Below are 20,051 nucleotides of genomic sequence, written 5' to 3'. Positions count from 1 at the left end.
AGCCAAATAAATGGGACAATTAGTTGTTATGAATTAGCTTTACCTCTGTGACATATCATGCAACTAAATGTGAATATGTTTATCAAATAATCAATTACAGTAATTAACCTAGTGTCCTTATTTATACACAATTTAATTACGTATTGGGGTACAATATATAATACACATATACACGGAATGATTTCTTATTTTATCAATTTAAGCATAACCCAAATCATACAAATCGAACATGTGAAAGTAGTGACTAACTTTATGATCAAGGAAAAAAATACTCAATTGTATCTATTAATCCTGATAGTATAACAATAAACACTGTGTATTTACTGAGCATATTTAGATACATCCGGATCTACGACCGCAGCCATATAACCAATCAAGGAAAGTATATTAGATTGAATTACAAATGTGCTATCACTAAAACAAAATTTTCCGTTATCCACGTAAGCCTAAACCTGGGAGAAATAAAGTTCTGTTCTGTTCTGAAGACGCCGTCATGATTAGTTGGCGCCAGTCTAGACTGTCCAATCAACGTGAATATAAAAACCGTGATGTTACTTGACCAGATGATGACACCTGTCAAACTCAAAGTGCCCCTGGTCCTCCACCCACCATGTGTAATACTTAAGCGTACTTGATTGTTTAATTTGCAGTTATATCACTGTTAGGCTGAGTGATGAGAGAATACATTTTGTTGTTTTTGTTAACGATCGTTTCCATTTCCAACGTGGTAACCTTAAAAGTGACTAACTTTTTTATCACGATGAAATGAAACATATTAAATTAATCAGAGGGACTGACGATCGCATTTTTCGCATAAATGTCATGCTCGCATTAATTTCATGATTTACTGAAGATAGATTTGAACATTTCTGAGCAACGATCATGTTTGGGTAAGGGAAGTAATCTTGTCTCCGCTTGCAATTGGATTCAATCGGGCGAGCAGTTCCGAGATCGCAGCTTGACTGTTATGGCCGAAAGGCGGCATCCATGCTGTTCACGGGGCCTCATTTGTCTGTATTCTGCTGATGAGACGGGATGCTCATGAAACACGGGTGTCAAAACGAATATATTTACCAATTATTTGTACGGTCAATTAGCCAGTCCAAGAGACAATACTCTGGTTCTACCACCTTTAGGTGTAATTACGTCGCATGCCCCTGGTTCACGGTTCGTCTGATCTCCCGTCATAAAACCACGATGTTTATTTACCTGGAGCCTCCGACAGCGCCGACTTCCTGTTTTGACTGTTGTTTGACGGAATCAATCAATAATTATTGACACAGTGATGTAATTAAAATTTGTCACTATTCACAACTCCTATTTTGATTTTTCTATTGTTCAGCTGTATTTTCGACCAGTTTTATATGTATAAAAAATCTTCTCTAGTATTTATAAACCAAACCTAAAAACATTATATAAGAACAATTGTGTTTTTAAACGGTAAGTTTTCTATTAAAACAACCATGCAAGTAAGATTTCAGCCGTAATATTAATTTAGTCACTCCACAGATTACACATCTTATATGCTGCAAACGCAGCGAATGTAATGCTACTACGTCACAGCTGCCTCAGTAATTAAGGGCTGGAATGTTTTTGTGAAGGAAGTTAGGTGAGGTGAAATTGGGTTTAACGTCGCGTCCAAGATTATTGCACTTATATAGCGACGTGCATGCACGTGTATGTGTGTGTGTGGCTGCTTGTACTAGTCCGGACTGATGCCGATTTATAGTGCTAGCTCACTGAGATACCATGCCGCAGTTTAACATGAATACCCCACTCAGACACAGTATACTGACTCCGAGCCGACCAGTCCTTGTTTTAGCCCCTTAATGCCGAGCGCCAGACAGGGTAACAACAAGTACAATCTTTTAACGTCTTTTTGTATGACGCGGCCCGGGATCGAACCCTGGACCTTCCGCTCTCCGGGCGGACGCTCTACCACAAGACCACGGAGGCGGTCCGAAGGAAGTTAGAGCAGACGAATTCCCCCCCTCACTGTATAATGACGGTCGCTAACCATATATATATGTATTTTTCGTGTTTTTGGCTTGATTTGATTGTCCTTTGGTGAAAACAAATGTTCAATTGTGAAAGCAAACCCTTTTCCCCTGAACGTTAAAAGACAGGAGACTTTGTTTTTGTCTGAAATATCAACGTTGAAGTCGTTTAATTATATATTCGGAAATCCATATTTTGGTTAATATTTATAATATTATGTGGACAATGGTAAAATTCATTATCACAGTTTAGGTGCTATTCACAAATGTATCTAAATCTACTTCGTGATGAATGAAGCATGGCAATAAATGTATGCATCTGATTCTTCATTTGTTCTGTATTCTTTGATGAGAATGAGTTTCGTTAATGATGATCACTTTCACAGATTTTTTGATAAGAGGATAGGACTTTAACTGGAGAATAGTTATGAAATATATATATATATATATATATATATAAGTATAGGCGGTCTGTGCACATGTGGTGAAACTGATACCTCATTGATTTGATAATCGGGACTTGGAAATCATAGTTTGTCATTAAATTGATTTTAAAATATATGGTTTTGACTGTAGTACGTCCTGACATCATAATATTATGTTGTAAACAACTTATCTTATCTTATGTCAAGTAAAACAATTATTGATAACTTCCTGAATTCCAATTGTTCAATGAACAGAATTATTCACAGGTCTGGCGTGAGACAACAATAAATAAGATGTTACCAAAGATTGTCCATTTTATGATCTTAGGCACATGTCGGCGCACTTACATGTGAGCCGTCTAGACGACTGTCTGTTTTGTAATTAAATGGCAGCTGCCATCCAGCCGAATACTTAATCTTGATACCTATTAGTGTCTTGTCGAGTCAAGTGCGGGTCTCTCTCTCACCTTTGGGAGAATGCAACTGTAAAAGCCCCTCGCTAGACAGACAAGTAGTGAATGTTTGAGACAAATTTATTATTTATTATATATAGTTTAAACTCAATAAATAATTCGTAGTCTTTTTATTGTTCAAATTACTAATCGAACATATTTTAACTTGTTCCTTCTAACCATATTTCCAAACAATTCCAAACAATTCCAAACCATTTCAAGTCATTCCAAACATTTCCTGTTGGAAATATGTTTGGGAATGTTGCCAATCCAATTTTGGATTTTCTGGAAAGATCGATCCTTCCAAGCTTTGGAAAGTTTGGAATGAGCGATCTTTCCAAAGCAATCCAACGTTCATTCCAAATTGGAATGGACGCTCTTTGGTCCTGTGCAAGGACCAGTTGGCCTTGCTAAAAATCGACCGCGATGAAGGCGGGTCATCATCAGGTGTTATAGTATTTAAGACAGTAGGGAAGTGATTACTCCCACATAGGTCGTCATGCACAGACCATTCAAATTCATTGTAAATGTTTAAATCTGTGAGGGACAGATCAAGGGCAGAATAGGTTCCAGTAAGCAGGATGTAAGTAGGTGCTTGAATCATCATTTAATAGACATAAACTGTTATCAGAAATAAAATCTTCAATGACTTTCCCCTTGTTATTTGTACTTGCACTTCCCCATAGAGGGTTATGCCCGTTTAAATCGCCCATGATGATGCAGGGCTTAGGGAGCTGATCATATAGATTCTGTAGATCAGACTGTCGAAGAGCAGATGAAGGTGGGATATACAAAGAGCACAGAGTAAATGCAAAGTGCAAAGTAACGCGGATAGCAACATCTTGAAGATTAGTATATATAAATGTACAGGACTGTGAATGACGTTCTTTCTGACTAAAATAGTAGAGCCTCCAGTCGCTTCATCACCTGGAGGAGAAAATGAATGATGACAGTTGTACTGCCTTAGATCAAACCTATCAGTGTGCTTAAGATATGTCTCTTGGAGACATAATGCTGACAGTTTTAATCTTGAACTAACAATTCTTTATCTCATTAAAATTCTGTCTTAGTCCTCTGCAATTCCATTGAAGTATATTAGGCGAATGAATCATGGTGGTTCAATAGGTGATCTCTCATGCGAAAGTGAGGAAGAAGAACTCCTACCAGAATTCTCAGACGATGGTGTTACTTCCATGTCCAGAACACCATAGGAGTTTTGAAGAGGTACCTCTGAAAGGGGAGGGATTCCTGGGTAATTGTTTTTTACCTAACTATTTTCTTTCCCGTTTCGACAGATTGACACTTGCAGCTGTTGTTGATTCAGGTGGAGTCTGACTCGCTGTCTGAGAAGTTGAAGGTGGTGCTGTTGTTTGTGCATCAGATTTGCCAAGCTCGATGGCAGGAGCAGTTGCCACGATTCGATCAGATCTGACCCATGTCAACTCTGTCTGACACAAGACAGATGAACATCGAGTTGGCTTTGCGACAGCAGCAGAGTAATTTAGTGTTGCTTGAGGTGGTGAATGAGACTAAAACAGTTGTCTAGCTTCTCCAAATGTAATTTTTTTTCACACTTTGTTTTTAATATTTTTTATTCATTTTGCCAAATAGGACAGAATTTGGAGGAGGCCATATGTTTGCAATCACAATTCGCACATTTGAGGTCTTGTTGGCAATCAGTACTCTCATGGTTGTCGCCACAGCGTTGACAAACCACGGAACGAGTACAGGACTTGGCCATGGCCAAAATGTTGACATCTAAAGCATCGGAGTGGATTGGGGACATACACCTCCACTCCAATAGTTAGTTCTTGAAAAAACAGAAAACTTTTAATTGATGTTTCGAGAGAAAACAATTCAATATGTAATGAAATACACATTGCTGAAAAAAAACCTGCACACCAAGCTAGACTTGACTTCTTGGTCTCACAAGACATAGCAAATATTGATTCTACAATTGTAAGGCGATACAGATCTGATCACTCTGCGATAACTTTGACTCTTTCAAATGCACTTAGCGAAGAAAGAGCGATGAAAAGAGAAAAATTGAAGATGTAAACCTAGAATTAAACATTAATGACACTCTCTTTTAAGAAACATTTTTTTATGAAACTGAGAGGCAAATCAATATCGATTTCCACTTATTTAAAGAAAACCAAAAATGAAGAAAGTAAAACCTTAGAGGAAAAGATAAAGCAAATAGAAATATTGGGACATATTTTCAGAATATAAGGTAATCAAATCAAAGATGTCAGACTTATCTTAATATACTCACACACAAAAGAAACGCAAGTCGAGTAGTATACATGCTATTTATTGTCAACAGTAAAGACAAGAAATACTAAAAGGGCAAGATTGACAAAAAATTGACTGAAGACAGTTTCATGGATTAAAAGGCAGAAGACATAATTGTTTTTTTCAAATGTTAAGGGCTTACACAGTTTCGGGTCAATACCCAAAATGTCTGTCAATACCTGGTGTGACTACCATTAGCCTTGATCACTGTCACACATTTCCTGTACATTAAGTGGATCAGACGATTTGTGAAGGCCCTAGGGATCCTCCTGCACACATCCAGAGCAGCTGTGCGAAGTTCATCGGCAGTTATAGGGACTGGACACACATTGTGCAGATGCCTTTGAACCTCATCCCACAAGTGTTCGATGGGGTTCAGATCAGGGCTGATGGCTGGCCACGGTAGAACACGGATGTTGTGTTGTTGCAGAAAGGCCATGGTAGCTCTGGCAACATAGGGACGAGCGTTGTCCTGCTGGAAAATGTGTTGTTGATGTTGTGCAAAAAATGGAACAACGTCGGGTCTGATCACTTTGTCGATATCCCGCTTAGCAGTGACGCTGTGTCCCCGACCTTGACCAACATTCAAAAAGCACATGGGTCCAAGTCTCGCATTAAGACCAATCCCTGCCCATATCATGACGCTAGGTCCACCCCATGGATCCCTTTCAAAAACGTTTCTGTCAGCGAAACGATCACCTCGACGCCCCCAAATTATGACTCTTCCGTCTGCTTGGGAGAAACAAAAGCGACTTTCATCAGAGAAGATGACACGCCACAACTCACGATGACGCCAATTGTGATGACCCTGTGCCCACTGAAGTCGTGCTTGTCGATGCCGTGGTTGGAGAACAGGATGACGGCGACATCTGAGGTTGTTGGAACGGAGACGTCGGATCACTGTGTCCCGGCTAATGTGTCGATTATGTGTTACTATGGTCTGTCGAACGATTTCACTTGCAGTTAGGAGCGGATGTCGCTGGTGTTGACGGGTAATCTGCCAATCTTGTCGTGTTGTGGTGACCCTAGGACGACCGCTCCGAGGAAGGTCATCTGTGGTCTGTGTAACATTGTATCGATGCAGGAGACGGTAAATTGTGGTTATGTTAACGTTGAAATGACGGGCAACATATTGGACAGACTCTCCAGCTTCCAAACGCCCTATAGCCTGGTTTCTCTGAATTTGAGTTAGACGTGGCATTGTTGACCAAGGAGTGGTAGGTCCAAGAATCGGCCACAGTTTTATACCCACTACAGTTCGTGACAGTTCGTGCATTTTCGATTTCGCGAGAAATGAGTACATGATACCCAAATATTCATTGGAATGGTGCGTTTGGGCGATTCGTTTTTTTATGTTGCGTTTTTACTCGGGGCTTCCAAAATGCAACCAAAAATATTGATAATACCATCATGCTTCACTACATGCTAAAAATCGTATCAATTTATGGTTCTGTGTTTGTTGCCTATTTGCTTAAAACCACTTGCTTTTCTTTTGCGTGTGAGTATATAAAGTAATTTTTCAAAAACGGAGAGAAGAACAATCTAGGGGAATACAAATAAGAAACAGAATCTAGTAGTAAGAGCAAGGAGAGAAACCATCAAAATATTTTGTCATCTTGAAAACAGTAACTATACTAGAAAAATACAGTATGATAACTGATAATGGGGAGTTAATAACTGATCGGCAAACCATTCTAACTGAACAAAGTACACTCTTCATCTTGAGAAACAACATTTGAAACCATATAAATATTACACATACTTAACACACCAAAACTAAGTAAATCAAAGTTTGATCATTTACAAAACATGATTAACAAAAATGAAATAACAAAGGCTGTAAAGTCTGGGCTGCACAAGCCCAGGTTGTGATGGATTCCCAGGAAGTTTTTCAATTGTTTCCGGAAGTAGCTTGGAATATGGGTATACAAATATATCACAGAAACATTGAAAAATAACACTTTAAGTCTAACAATCAACGGAGGTGGCCATACGTTTACATCCAAAGGCACTAAAGATAAACAACTACTAAAACGGCTGGTAACCAATTTCTCTCTTAAATTCATTGTATCATTTTATTAGGACGTGCATAGCAAACATAATTAAAATGACACTTTATACTCTTACACGTGGAAAATAAACTGACTTAATCCCTGGAAGATGTATGAGCGAAAACATACAACTACTATATGATATCTTGTTTGAAACCAAATTACAAAATAAGACTATTATTACTTTTAGACTGAAAAAGTTGTTGATACTGTTTCAAAACAATTAACCATGTTGACACTTGAAAAGTTTGGCTTTGTGCCAAATATGAGAAAATGGATATACATACTAATGAATAATGCTTCATCTTGCATCATACAAAATGGACACCTATCTTCATTCTTCTCTGACCAAAGGGGATGTAGACAAGGAGACCCTATGTCTCCCTATCTATTCCTGCTAGTTTGGGAAAAATGATTCGTGATAATAATGCAGTAAAAGGTATCAAACTGAATAATGTGGAACAAAAACTTGGACAATATGCTGATGATACAGAACTATTTTACATGGGACTGATGAACGTTTCAGTACAGCAATTGACACCCTTAGTGACTGTTATCGACTGTCTGGATTATAAATTAATATTGATAAAACAGAAACAATATGGATAGTCTCAATGACATGCTGTAACATCAAATTATGCCAGGACTGGCACAGTGCGGACTTTGGGAATAAAGTTTAATTGTAACTTTACAAATTTGTGGATAATCAATACAAAAAAGAGATTTGAAAATATTTATCAAATTTTAGGGAATTGGTTGAAAAGAATTTAACATTGATAGGTCAAATTACTGTTGTCAAAACCTTGGCATTGTCAACCTTAGTACATGTATTTTCTTCCCTTCAAAACCATCCAAGTGAATTTATTGATGAACCTAACAAAACATTTTACAGATTTATCTGGAATGATAAAAGGGATAAAATAAAATGTACAACTTTAATTGGAATATATACTGAACAGCATTGAAAACGGACCAGCAATAAATCTTGATTATTACAAAAACAACTTGAGCAATGGCCGATTTTCATTAGAACAGACATAGACGGATAATTAAGAAAGACGACAAAGGAAACAGGAATACCACACAGTAATTACAATTACGTCATCAGTGTGCGGAAGACACATAGGGTTAAAATGAAAAGTCAATATCTGGTATGTCCGCCATTGACAGCAACACAGGCCATGCAACGTCTTCTCATTGATCAAATATGTCTGCGAATAGTGTTCTGGGGCATTCCACTCTTGACGTGGTGTAACTTCAAGTTCTCTCAGGTTCTGTACTTGCGGACGACGTGAGAGGTGTTGACCCATAGATGTTCAATTGGCGATAGATCGGGTGACAGGGCTGGCCATGGAAGCAGAGGCACATCAATATTATTGTTCGCTAGGTACTGTGTTGAAACACGTGGTGTGTGCCCTCTTGCATTATCTTGCTGGAAGGTGTGCATATCCTGGTGCTGATGAAAGAATGGGATGACGTGATTTGCCAATATGTTTTTCCTGTAGTAAAGGGCATTAACTCTTCCACGATAAACATGGAGCTCTGTTCGATGGTTTTGACTGATGCCGCCCCACACTATGACACTCCATCCCCTGTTGAATGATGGCATTGAAACCGTTGTGCAACGACTCTACTTGACTACCAACTTGAAGCATGCCCAAGGAACGTTCACGTTAATATGCTGTTAAACTTGGCATTTCTTGTGTCAGAACCCGTTACGTCTGCAGCAACAAGTGATGTGGTTTTTAAAAGTCTGTCTTTTATAGCCCTATTCTGCATGCTTCCCGTGAAACAAAACACGTTTTCCATGATGTGCACTCAATTTGTTGCGTTTTGGCGATTTCGCTCACAAAAAAATGAAGAATGTGTTTTGACGAGCTGTTCTTCTTCATGCTTCGTCCAGAACGTCGTATATTCACTTATATACATATGACTTAAGCCCGTTTTCTTGGTGGTGCGTTTTCAATGCTGTTCGGTATATGATAAAGCCAGACTGGGAACGATAGAGGTAAGGTTTATTTCTATTTTCTCTAAAACTGTCATCAAAACAAACCTGCAATAATCCTAGCATCTTTCTTCTGCAAAACTTTTTCATACTTGAGGTCAATATCGAAAACTGTATACACTTAACTAACCCTTACTGGAGAGATGTATTTGCTGCATGTGGAACATAGAAAGCAGAAAATCAACTCCACAAACATTGGAGAAGTACTATGAGAACCTCTTTGATGTATTGTTTGTTTGTTTCTTTGTTGTTTAACGCCGCATTCAGCAATATTCCAGCTATATGACGGCGGTCTGTAAATAATCGAGTCTGGACCAGACAATCCAGTGATTGATATCATGAGCATCGATCCGCGCAATTGGGATCGATGACATGCATCAACCAAGTCAGCGAGCCTGACCGCCCGAACCCGTTAGTCGCCTTTTCCGACAAGCATAGACGCCTTTTACGGAAAGCGTGGGTTGCTGAAGACCTATTCTTTGGTGTAACCATCAGTTTAAAAAACAGATTTCATTATAAGAAATTTGTTTTTGAAGGGAATATACACTATTAAAGATCTCTGTAATGAAGATGATATAATGCCCTTCAATGAACTAAAAAATAATCATATAATTAAAGGAACAATTATTGACTATTACCAGGTTCTATCAAACATACCAAAACCCTGGAAAGATGCTATTAGAAATAAACCCATTATCTTATATAATTACCATTTTGATACAACTTTGATAGACTTACTTGTAGCGACTAAGGACTCCAGATATACTTTTTATGAAAAGACTATATATACAGCAAATCTCCCAAAAGTATGTGAAAAATGGGATACCATTCTTGACATAGATACATCATGGAACAATGTTTTTATCAGATACAGAAAGTGTACAAAAGATGTAAAATTACTTGATTTTCAATATAAATTTATTCATTGCATCATCTATACAAACAAGCTAATACTGAGTCTTCACTTCATGTCCATTGGGATTGCAAGCATTTTAAAGAGTTTTGGTCCTAAGTAGAATGTTTTCGGAATGCAATGTTTACAAATTTGGGTACAACTCTAACATTCTGTTAAATCAGATCATACTGGCTCGCATAAGAATAGATACATGTATCAAGTATTAAGAAAAACAACTTGTCACTTGAAACCTTAATGGAGACTTTAATCAATATATTTCAGATAGACAAATCAATTGCACAAAAAACACTACATTAACACAGTTTGACAGAACATTGAAAACAACTGGCAAATGAACTGTCTAGTTAAAATGTACTTCTATTTTAAGCATGAACAATTCCCACTAGCATTTAACTTTACACTTAGTTAATGATGACCCAAATAAGCAGAGCAGACGTAGCCTGCTAGTTTCACCACCTGTTGACATGATACACTTGTATCCTGACTTGCCAAGTATAATTTGCTATCTGCTGTATGTAACTTACACATAATAAAAACAACATTATGCGTCATAGTACTTTATGAGAAAATATGTAACAGCATATACTGAATTTAATCAAATATACTTTTTAGAAATTCAATATATGGTAAGAGTGTGTCATTAAAACACAAGAGTATGAAATAGTCGGGTCACAAATTCTCTCACTTAGAATGCAATGACACTGTACAACGACGGCGGCCGAACTTTGCCGAGCGGTGTCGGAAATGGAGCGGGGGAGTGGTACAGTCACTAGACCGTGACTATACTAGTTTTACGACCCGGCGGCACTCAGCAATATTCAAGCTATATGGAGGTGGTCTGTAAATTATCGAGTATAGACGGAGGTTTATAAGGAATTAACATAGCTAGTTGGAGATTATCTGATGGTGATCATAATGCTGTCCAAGTAATACATTATCTCCAACATGAAAGGTATCCATGTTGTTTGTAAACACCTGCTCACGTGCACCGGATGTGTTTTTGTTTTGATTGTCCTTGATAACGCCATCGATCATGCCGTCCTCAACAGCCACAAATCCACCTTGAGCATCTTTAGGCTTTGTGTTCGTTGTCTGCTTCGCCTAGCTCGATGTTGGTGTTCAAATGACGAAACGTTTGTCACAGGGTATTTTTGATAATCTGCCTTGATCACAGTCAAATTCAAATTCAGTACCATCAACCTGTAACCTGGAATATTCATTTGTCAACACGGAAATCACTATTGCACACCCGCTGTGATCAATAAAAACATTGTTTCCAACATCAAAGGTATCCATGTTGTTTGTAAACACCTGCCCACCTGCACCGGCGAAAAAAGTCCTACTTCCGTTTATCTAATTTGCACACTTATGTCATTGGGGTATGACATACATGTTTTTATGTTATAAGCTTATGTCATGGATAAATACTTTAGTTAAATGATAAAACATGAATAATGAATCACTTCCATGATTTGGTATTGGCTGAAGTAAGATTAAATAATATCATTTGCAGTCTTCATAAACTGAACTTTAACTGCTGATTTAACTTCCAAAAAGTTATAAGCAGGACATTTCATATAAACATGTATTTAAATGAGATTGTAGAGGTTCCTAGTGTTGTTTCCCTAAAACAGATTGACCTAGGATTCGAGGGACACTGACTCCATGTTGATAAAACCCCACTGTTTATTGTTAGTACCGTGTTGAATGGATTTTAGTAGAGGAACCGTCTTCGTCATCATTCCAGTCTTTCAGTTTATAAACAGGAATATGGCCATGACAGTAACATATAGTATTACTTCACCTGACCTCTTTTGTTGTTTTGTCAATTATATCTTTTGTGATTGGTATGCGTCCGTGATCACCGACTTTGAATTTTAACTGAGGTGTTCTCTGAGCTCCCGATCTATGTTGAAGAAGTGTGTGAGCCCGTTCCTTTTATATATGGTTAGGAAAGGACATTATGACATTTGCTCTCCTTGAACACCTGGTTTCCTTGAAGGGCCAAGTTAAAACTGAGAAGGGTGAACATCTATGGTTTTTGTCAAATCCTTTCACCTGCTTCCCTTTCTTTCAGTCCTGACGGCGTTGTCATTTTCAATATATTGTTCAATATGTCTGGGTGCTAAAGATATTAGCACAGCCAAATTTGTGTGGGATGCTTTTTAAAATAAATCATCAAGGCTGCTGATGAAACCACATTTGTCAATTTTAAAATGTGCTTAGAGCGGTGCATGGACTTCTTAAATATCTTCTACTGACTTTGCACTTTGTTTGTGATGAGTCCCACCAGTGGGACAGCAAATGCTTAACCTTTTGGCGAACACATGTTGTCATCACCAATAAATTGTGAATAAAAGACACCTATGATATAGTACAATGGACTCTTTTAGAATAGATTTCTTATGATTATTGAAATGGTTGTGTTGTGTCTTTTTTCTTGCCTTGCAGATAGTTAAGGATGGGATGCTTACTATTTTGATTTTATTTCCCCCTTACTGCTTACATATATGACATTCTGAAACAGAATGATAACATTACTTTGCAAATATGATTACAATGGTGTTGGCTAACTGTAACCGGACGATCATGTTTATTTAAGGTCATTAGTAGAAATACTTTGTGAGGGAAAAGAACATTTTCAAAGCAGTGAAAATATATATTAAACACCTTTATCAATAACTGCTACAAAGACTCAAGGTGATGTGAAATGGGATTTATCGTCGCGTTCAAGATTATTTCACTTATATCGCGACTTTCATGCACGTGTGCTTACTTGGTATTGGTTGTACAGTGCTAGCCCACTAAGACACAATGCCTCAGTGTTACATTGAGACCCTCATTGGAACCTGGGGAGGAAAAGAATGTTTCCTTGGCACCCAATTGCTGGTCATAAAAGGCTACCGAATTGGGCAGCCTGCTTGCCATGGGCTGCGATCCTGTGTCGGCAGAGGAAGGGAGTCTAGTGGTTGAGGGCGACGGAGCCAGCAATAGTGCTCCTTAGTCCAACATGCCACTTGGACCCTAACTTTGCCTAGACGGGCGGTAGAATGGGCCCGATTCTATCTGTGCCCCGTGTATACACTTTTTCGCACCCACATTTGCTATTAAAAAATAAATGTATTCAAAATGAGTATAATTTATTACCCACGTGGTGAAGATGCAGGTGGTTGAGATACTAAGTCCGTACGTCACACGTGTGTCATACAAAGTTGACCTTGTTTTATTCGTTTTGAATAGATAACCGTGACCTCTGTCACACCGGAACTACTTTTTTCATTCATAAAAAATCGCGAGACGTCATTCTATTTGCAACGTCAATGCAGAACTGAAGCAATCTCATGAAAGCGAGAGACATTTACACACACTTTACTTACCAAACAAGATCGTCACATGCAGCAACTTCGCTTTGCATTCTGTATTAGTTATACACAGAGCTACTACTGACATGATATGATCGAGCTATATCCATTTCATATGTTCTACTACCGATCGATAGATCGAAGGACTCTATGAGCGTGACGCACCCAACCACTTTCTCGACTTTCAATTTGATTTAACATAAAAGGATAAGGTGGTGAAATGAAGTCAGTTTTAACTATCTGGATATATATCTAGACTTACGTGTGATGCTCTGGTTGGGCCATCAGTAAGTCCTACGAAGCATATTTTGTGACATTGTTTCGTGAGGTGTTTGTTCATGAACAGTTCCGATACAAATGACTTCTGATTTTGTGGCCCAGAACATCCCACATACGAACAATAACATTCCCTGGCGTAAAACACTGTGAATAGATCATGGTTGTCTTTTCTTATACCGATGGTGACCATGCCCTTCGTCCGATGCTGTCGGTGACATGCAAGCAGATTTTGGTTTGTTGATTTAAGCGTTTTCATTATCGGGTCGTACAGTTCCCTGATTTCCCTCTTCCAAAATGGTACGGACAATATATTAATTCAGCTGATAGATCAAAGAAACCACAAATTTTGATTGAACAGCCGGGAACTCACGCGGTGCGAGTCAACGACTGTTTGTCCGATATTCAAAGCGCGGCGCTAAATGACTTTTTAGATTTTCTTTTAGGTGTCGTGCGTTGTAACACCAATGCGCTTATACTACCATAAGTTGAATCAATTCTAAAAATAAGATCTTGAGCGTTAAAGCTGTCATGCTTGCACACACAACAGCAGGAACATGGTGTTAATGCGTATGCATAGAAATGTCAACAATGCCCATATTTGGACGTATATCAATATTCATGCGCAACCAGATTTGCAACCGATTCCAGTTTGGTCTGTCAACGAAAGATTTTTTTTTATGTATTTACACTTAAATACATATTTTGACATTGGTAATAAATAAAATACTACATCTCGTTTGATACCATTTTTACGAAACTCGTGAACTTTCTATGGTATCTGACCGAGCGAAAAGTCCACTCGTTTCGTAAAAATGGTATCTTACGAGAATGAGTGTAGTATTCTCTACAGATGTATCAATTTATAAAACTTGCTTAGAGCCCTATTCCGATGAAGGCGATGAAGGCGGAGGATCACGGGCCAATCTGGTGATGCTGACCTCCGAATTCTGTACGTTTCCAATTGATTGTCATGGGCCGAACCAGCCTGACTTTTAATTTGGTAGATACTTCTATCTTTCCGTGTCAAACTCCCTGGTAGACAAAAAAAGAACATATTGAAAATACTACGACTACTCGATCCGACTATTGGCCCCGTTTCTTGGTTATAGAAACTTTAGACAAAGAACCAATCAAATTGAATCCATTTGCTGTCTCCAAAGGTATCATTGGTATCTGCGGAGAGGTTATAAATGTCACATGGCTTCGTTCTGGCTCTCTCCATCTAGAATGTGCACGAAGACAACAATCTGTCAATCTTCTCAAATTAAAGATTGCATTGGATAGTATTTTCTACATTACTAACATGAATGCTTTTTTAAGCAATGATCTGGCTACGAAGAAGGGGTAATCCGACCCATGAAGATTCCGGGGTAGAATAGGTCTTCAGCAACCCATGCTTGCCGTAAAAGGCGACTTTGCTTGTCGTAAAAGGCGACTAACGGGATCGGGTGGTCAGGCTCGCTGACTTGGTTGATACATGTCATCGATCCCAATTCCGCGGATCGATGCTCATGATGTCAATCACTTGATTGTCTGGTCCAGACTCGATTATTTACAGACCGCCGTCATAAAGCTGGAATATTGGCGTTAAACAACAACAAAAATAAAAAAAACGGGTAATCCTATCACCAACAATCTTCTATGTTGCCTGGTGATGGCAATAAATAAAAACTAATGTAAAAATCTCTGAGAGGATATGAGAAATGTACATGTATTGACATTAATCATGGTACATGAATACATTTCACGTTGTATGGTTTGTTTAGGAGAGCGTCACAGAAGAAAGGCTCGACAGAATCCTGCAACAAGTTCCTGATGACATATCAAAAGTGAGTACCTTCGATGTTTGCTGATGATAACTGTGTAAAATTACTAATGAGGTCAAAAATGGTAAAACATCATTCATCTTTCAACCCTCGATCTTTGCAGCTTGGAGATCCGCTGAAGCATAAGACTGTCCTTGTTGACACACCATGGTGGGTAGTGCAAAAGGGTGCAGAATTATTTTCCTTTCGACTCGGCTTCCAAACTCCCTGGTAGAAAAACGTAACATATAGAAAATACTACGACTACTCGATCCGACTATTGGCCCCGTTTCTTGGTTATAGAAGCTTTAGACAAAGAAATAATCAAATTGAATCCATTTGCTATCTCCAAAGGTATCATTGGTATCTGCGGAGAGGTTATAAATGTCAAATGGCTTCGTTCTGGCTCTCTCCATCTAGAATGTGCACGGAGACAACAATCTGTCAATCTTCTCAAATTACAGATAGTATTGGATAGATTTTTCTACATTATTAACATGAATGCTTTTATCTAAGCAATGATCTGGCTACGAAGAACTGATAATCCTATCGCCAACAATCTTCTATCATTGCCTGGTGATGGCAATAAATAAAAACTGATGTAAAATCACTGAGAGGATATGAGAAATGTACATGTATTCACATTAATCATGATACATGAATACATTTCACGTTGTATTGTTTGTTTAGGAGGGCATCATAGAAGAAAGGCTCGACAGAGTCCTGCAACAAGTTCCTGATGACATATCAAAAGTGAGTACCTTCCATGTTTGCTGATGATAACTGTGTAAAATTACTAATGAGGTCAAAAATTGTAAAACATCATTCATCTTTCAACCCTCGATCTTTGCAGCTTGGAGATCCGCTGAAGCATAAGACTATCATTGTTGACACACCATGGTGGGTAGGGAAAAGGGGTTCAGAATTATTTTCCTTTCGGCATGGCTTCCAAACTCCCTGGTAGAAAAAAAGTAACATAAAGAAAATACTACGACAACTCGATCCGACTATTGGCCCCGTTTCTTGGTTATAGAAGCTTTAGACAAAGAACCAATCAAATTGAATCCATTTGCTATCTCCAAAGGTATCATTGGTATCTGCGGAGAGGTTATAAATGTCACATGGCTTCGTTCTGGCTCCCTCCATCTAGAATGTGCACGGAGACAACAATCTGTCAATCTTCTCAAATTAAAGATTGCATTGGATAGTATTTTCTACATTACCAACATGAATGCTTTTTTAAGCAATGATCTGGCTACGAAGAAGGGGTAATCCGACGCGTGAAGATTCCGGGGTAGAATAGGTCTTCAGCAACCCATGCTTGCCGTAAAAGGCGACTTTGCTTGTCGTAAAAGGCGACTAACGGGATCGGGTGGTCAGGCTCGCTGACTTGGTTGATACATGTCATCGATCCCAATTCCGCGGATCGATGCTCATGATGTCAATCACTGGATTGTCTGGTCCAGACTCGATTATTTATAGACCGCCGTCATAAAGCTGGAATATTGGCGTTAAACCACAACAACAAAAAAACGGGTAATCCTATCACCAACAATCTTCTATCATTGCCTGGTGATGGCAATAAATAAAAACTAATGTAAAAACCTCTGAGAGGATATGAGAAATGTACATGTATTGACATTAATCATGGCACATGAATACATTTCACGTTGTATGGTTTGTTTAGGAGAGCGTCACAGAAGAAAGGCTCGACAGAATCCTGCAACAAGTTCCTGATGACATATCAAAAGTGAGTACCTTCCATGTTTGCTGATGATAACTGTGTAAAATTACTAATGAGGTTAAAAATGGTAATCATCAGTCAACAGATCCCTGTTTTTTTGGAACACAGTGATACGGATATATTAATATATGGGTTTCTCCATTATAAAAGACATGCAGGGAAACAGTTCTCAAACTTCAAATGAAGACTACTGAAATCGTCAATATACATAGTCATCATATCCTACCTTTGACAGTAAATATACAATTTGTAAGAGGTCATCTCTTGAGGAACATGTTCCATTAAAAGGAGGCAGATGACATCGGCAAAGATGAAAGTGTCTTCTAAACTAATATCATTTGATGTATATAGACATCTCAGTTATATTCATATTTCCACAAAACGCCATGCGTATTTCTTTCCATTTCAAAGGAAGTAGCCAGAGAAGTCTTGAACATTTGTCAAGAACAAGCAAACAAATCAGTCCGAGAAAATAGCGAAGGTAAGATGATGCCCGCATTGTTTTTGCTGTTACAGCTTACTGAGATCTGTGTGAGAGGGTCAAACTGTGTGAGCTCACATATGTTGTCACGTGTTTATGCTTTTATCACGTAGGATGTTTACACATTTCAACGATACGTGTGTGCACTTACACATTAAGACCACATATATCGCGAAACATTAATAGATACATTTGATAAAAAAAACCCTGTAAGAGCCTTTATCATCTCCTGTATCAAAAGGGGAGGGGAATATAGGAATGGGTGATGGCCGTCCGTTCTCCCGTCCATAACGTTTTGTTTCCGGACCATAGATCAAAGAACTTCCAACATTTCTTTACTGAACATCTTGCACAGATATTAGTCCAGCTAAACTGTTTGTTATAGAGCTCCATGACAAGCAAATTCCAATATATTTCAGAGAGTAACTCATCAACCATTTGTATTTCCCCACTTATCAGTCAAGTGATCGACTGCTGACTTTTATTTGTTATGAACGTTTTTATTTTCATTTGAACAAATGGAAAGAAACATGGTTTTTACGATGAAATACACTGTTCCAAGTGATACTCTCATAACAACACCACCCTTCTGATTTGGATAAAGGTACCAGTCAGCTGGCAGCATATTAATCACATTTTGATTATATGATCTTTAGAACAAATTCCAGACGCCTCCTATGGTCAGGGGTTGGCGTCTTGCACTCACTAAATCAAAATCCCGGGAAGATCCAAGTTAGAACAGATCTTCAGCAACCCATGCTTGTCGTAAGAGGCGACAAACAGGATCTTGCTGGGGAGGCTCGCTGACTTGGTTGATGCATGTCATCGTTTCCCAAGTCGGTAGACTCGATTATTTACAGGTCGCCTTCCTTTAGATCTAATATTGCTGAGTGCGACATTAAACAACAAACTAACAAACTGGGGGATATGAATAGTCTTTGAACCGCGTTAGAAAGTAGTGAAACATTCTTTCTCAAGTCAACGATGCATTTAAGGAAAACGATGTCTCGAGAATTTATTTAATTTCGGACTGATGAGGATAATAATAGTCACATGTTTTTTTTTACAGCGTATGCAGCAGTCTCCTTTGTTACAGGCGACAAAACACAGCAGCACGTAGGTATCTCTAGGAGTTGCATTATTTAAGCAATCCCCACTGTGTTCAAACGTTAATAGATGTCATGAAACCGGAACTGTTTCTTTTTCCAGGAAGCTCGAGGCATAGGACTGCAATGAGCAATGTGTTTTCTCAAAAGTGATATTAAACCGAGAGTGCTTATAAGTCTGTTATTAAAAGGCATGAGGAACATAACTGTCGATTTGAAATTGGTAGTTCAAGTCCAAACAATAAATTCTAGTGCTTTGAATCCAACAGCAAACACGATTAAAAAGTTAATCTTTGTAGGTTGATGCCATTGCTACAACGACGGATGCAAGACCAGATGATGGTTCTGCAGGGGTAAATATTAACCAGAGAAAGATTCTAACAACATAATGTTGATTTCATATACTTCCCGTGATGGTTCGCGATTAGAATTATACCTCAGAAACATTCGCTTGCTGTAAGAACGGACAAACTTGGGAGGTGTAGAGATGTACATGAGTATATCCTTACTTTCTTATGGTTAAATATGATGTTTGTCGTGACCTACAAGTACATAAAACATTCAACAATAGTACATCGTGCCCAAATTAAATGCATTCTTATATCCAGGATGGAGAATCAAGTATCTTTGTGACTGATGGAGGCGACCTTTCTTGCCAGAGTGTGTATAATGTCCTGATCCATGCCCTACCACTCACGGAACAGGTAAGGCCCACCTGGATACAAGACGCATGGCTCTTTCATGAAACAATTACAAGTGTACATTCATATACTTTTTAGTCAATGCCGCAGATAGATATTGTATAATTACTAAAACATAAAAATATAAACATAAACAAACGCAACACTTTAACTTGCTTATTAACTTTTTGAGGTACACCATATTGCCAAACAAAGCTGTTTGAATAACTCCCATTAAAGGTACAAGGAAGATACAATAAAACTCTCTATATGCTAGAAATATCTTTATCAAGAAATCATTTAAGTAGATATTAACATTTGCGAAGAAAACGCATAATGAATCTCTGAAAGAAATTAAGTTTTCGTATTGCAAAATGAAAATTTATAAACATTTAGCATCACTCTTTGTTGTAATTTGATACCCGGAAATTGGCGGGAAGCAAAACTGAATAG

General features: G+C 38.3%; 1 protein-coding gene across 13 annotated transcripts in view; it reads left to right on the top strand.

The window, feature by feature from the left end:
• LOC124119213 (protein mono-ADP-ribosyltransferase PARP15-like) overlaps positions 1 to 20,051 on the top strand; it is a 162,804-nt gene that overhangs the window by 126,273 nt on the left and 16,480 nt on the right. For 11 of the 13 annotated variants that reach the window (XM_048387056.1, XM_048387055.1, XM_048387050.1 and 8 more), the window contains 7 exons: positions 15,549 to 15,611; positions 16,278 to 16,340; positions 17,275 to 17,337; positions 17,743 to 17,812; positions 18,882 to 18,928; positions 19,218 to 19,271; positions 19,527 to 19,622. In XM_048387056.1, the coding sequence (XP_048243013.1) occupies positions 15,549 to 15,611; positions 16,278 to 16,340; positions 17,275 to 17,337; positions 17,743 to 17,812; positions 18,882 to 18,928; positions 19,218 to 19,271; positions 19,527 to 19,622 (456 nt within the window). The remainder of the gene's footprint in view (positions 1 to 15,548; positions 15,612 to 16,277; positions 16,341 to 17,274; positions 17,338 to 17,742; positions 17,813 to 18,881; positions 18,929 to 19,217; positions 19,272 to 19,526; positions 19,623 to 20,051) is intronic. The other 2 variants (XM_048387057.1, XM_048387058.1) reach the window with 2 other exon arrangements.

Source organism: Haliotis rufescens, unplaced genomic scaffold (assembly GCF_023055435.1).
Source record: "Haliotis rufescens isolate VD_foot unplaced genomic scaffold, xgHalRufe1.0.p SCAF_64, whole genome shotgun sequence".
Lineage (NCBI taxonomy): Eukaryota > Metazoa > Mollusca > Gastropoda > Lepetellida > Haliotidae > Haliotis > Haliotis rufescens.
Note: the sequence above shows the minus strand (reverse complement) of the source record. Positions and strands in the feature narration are given on the sequence as shown.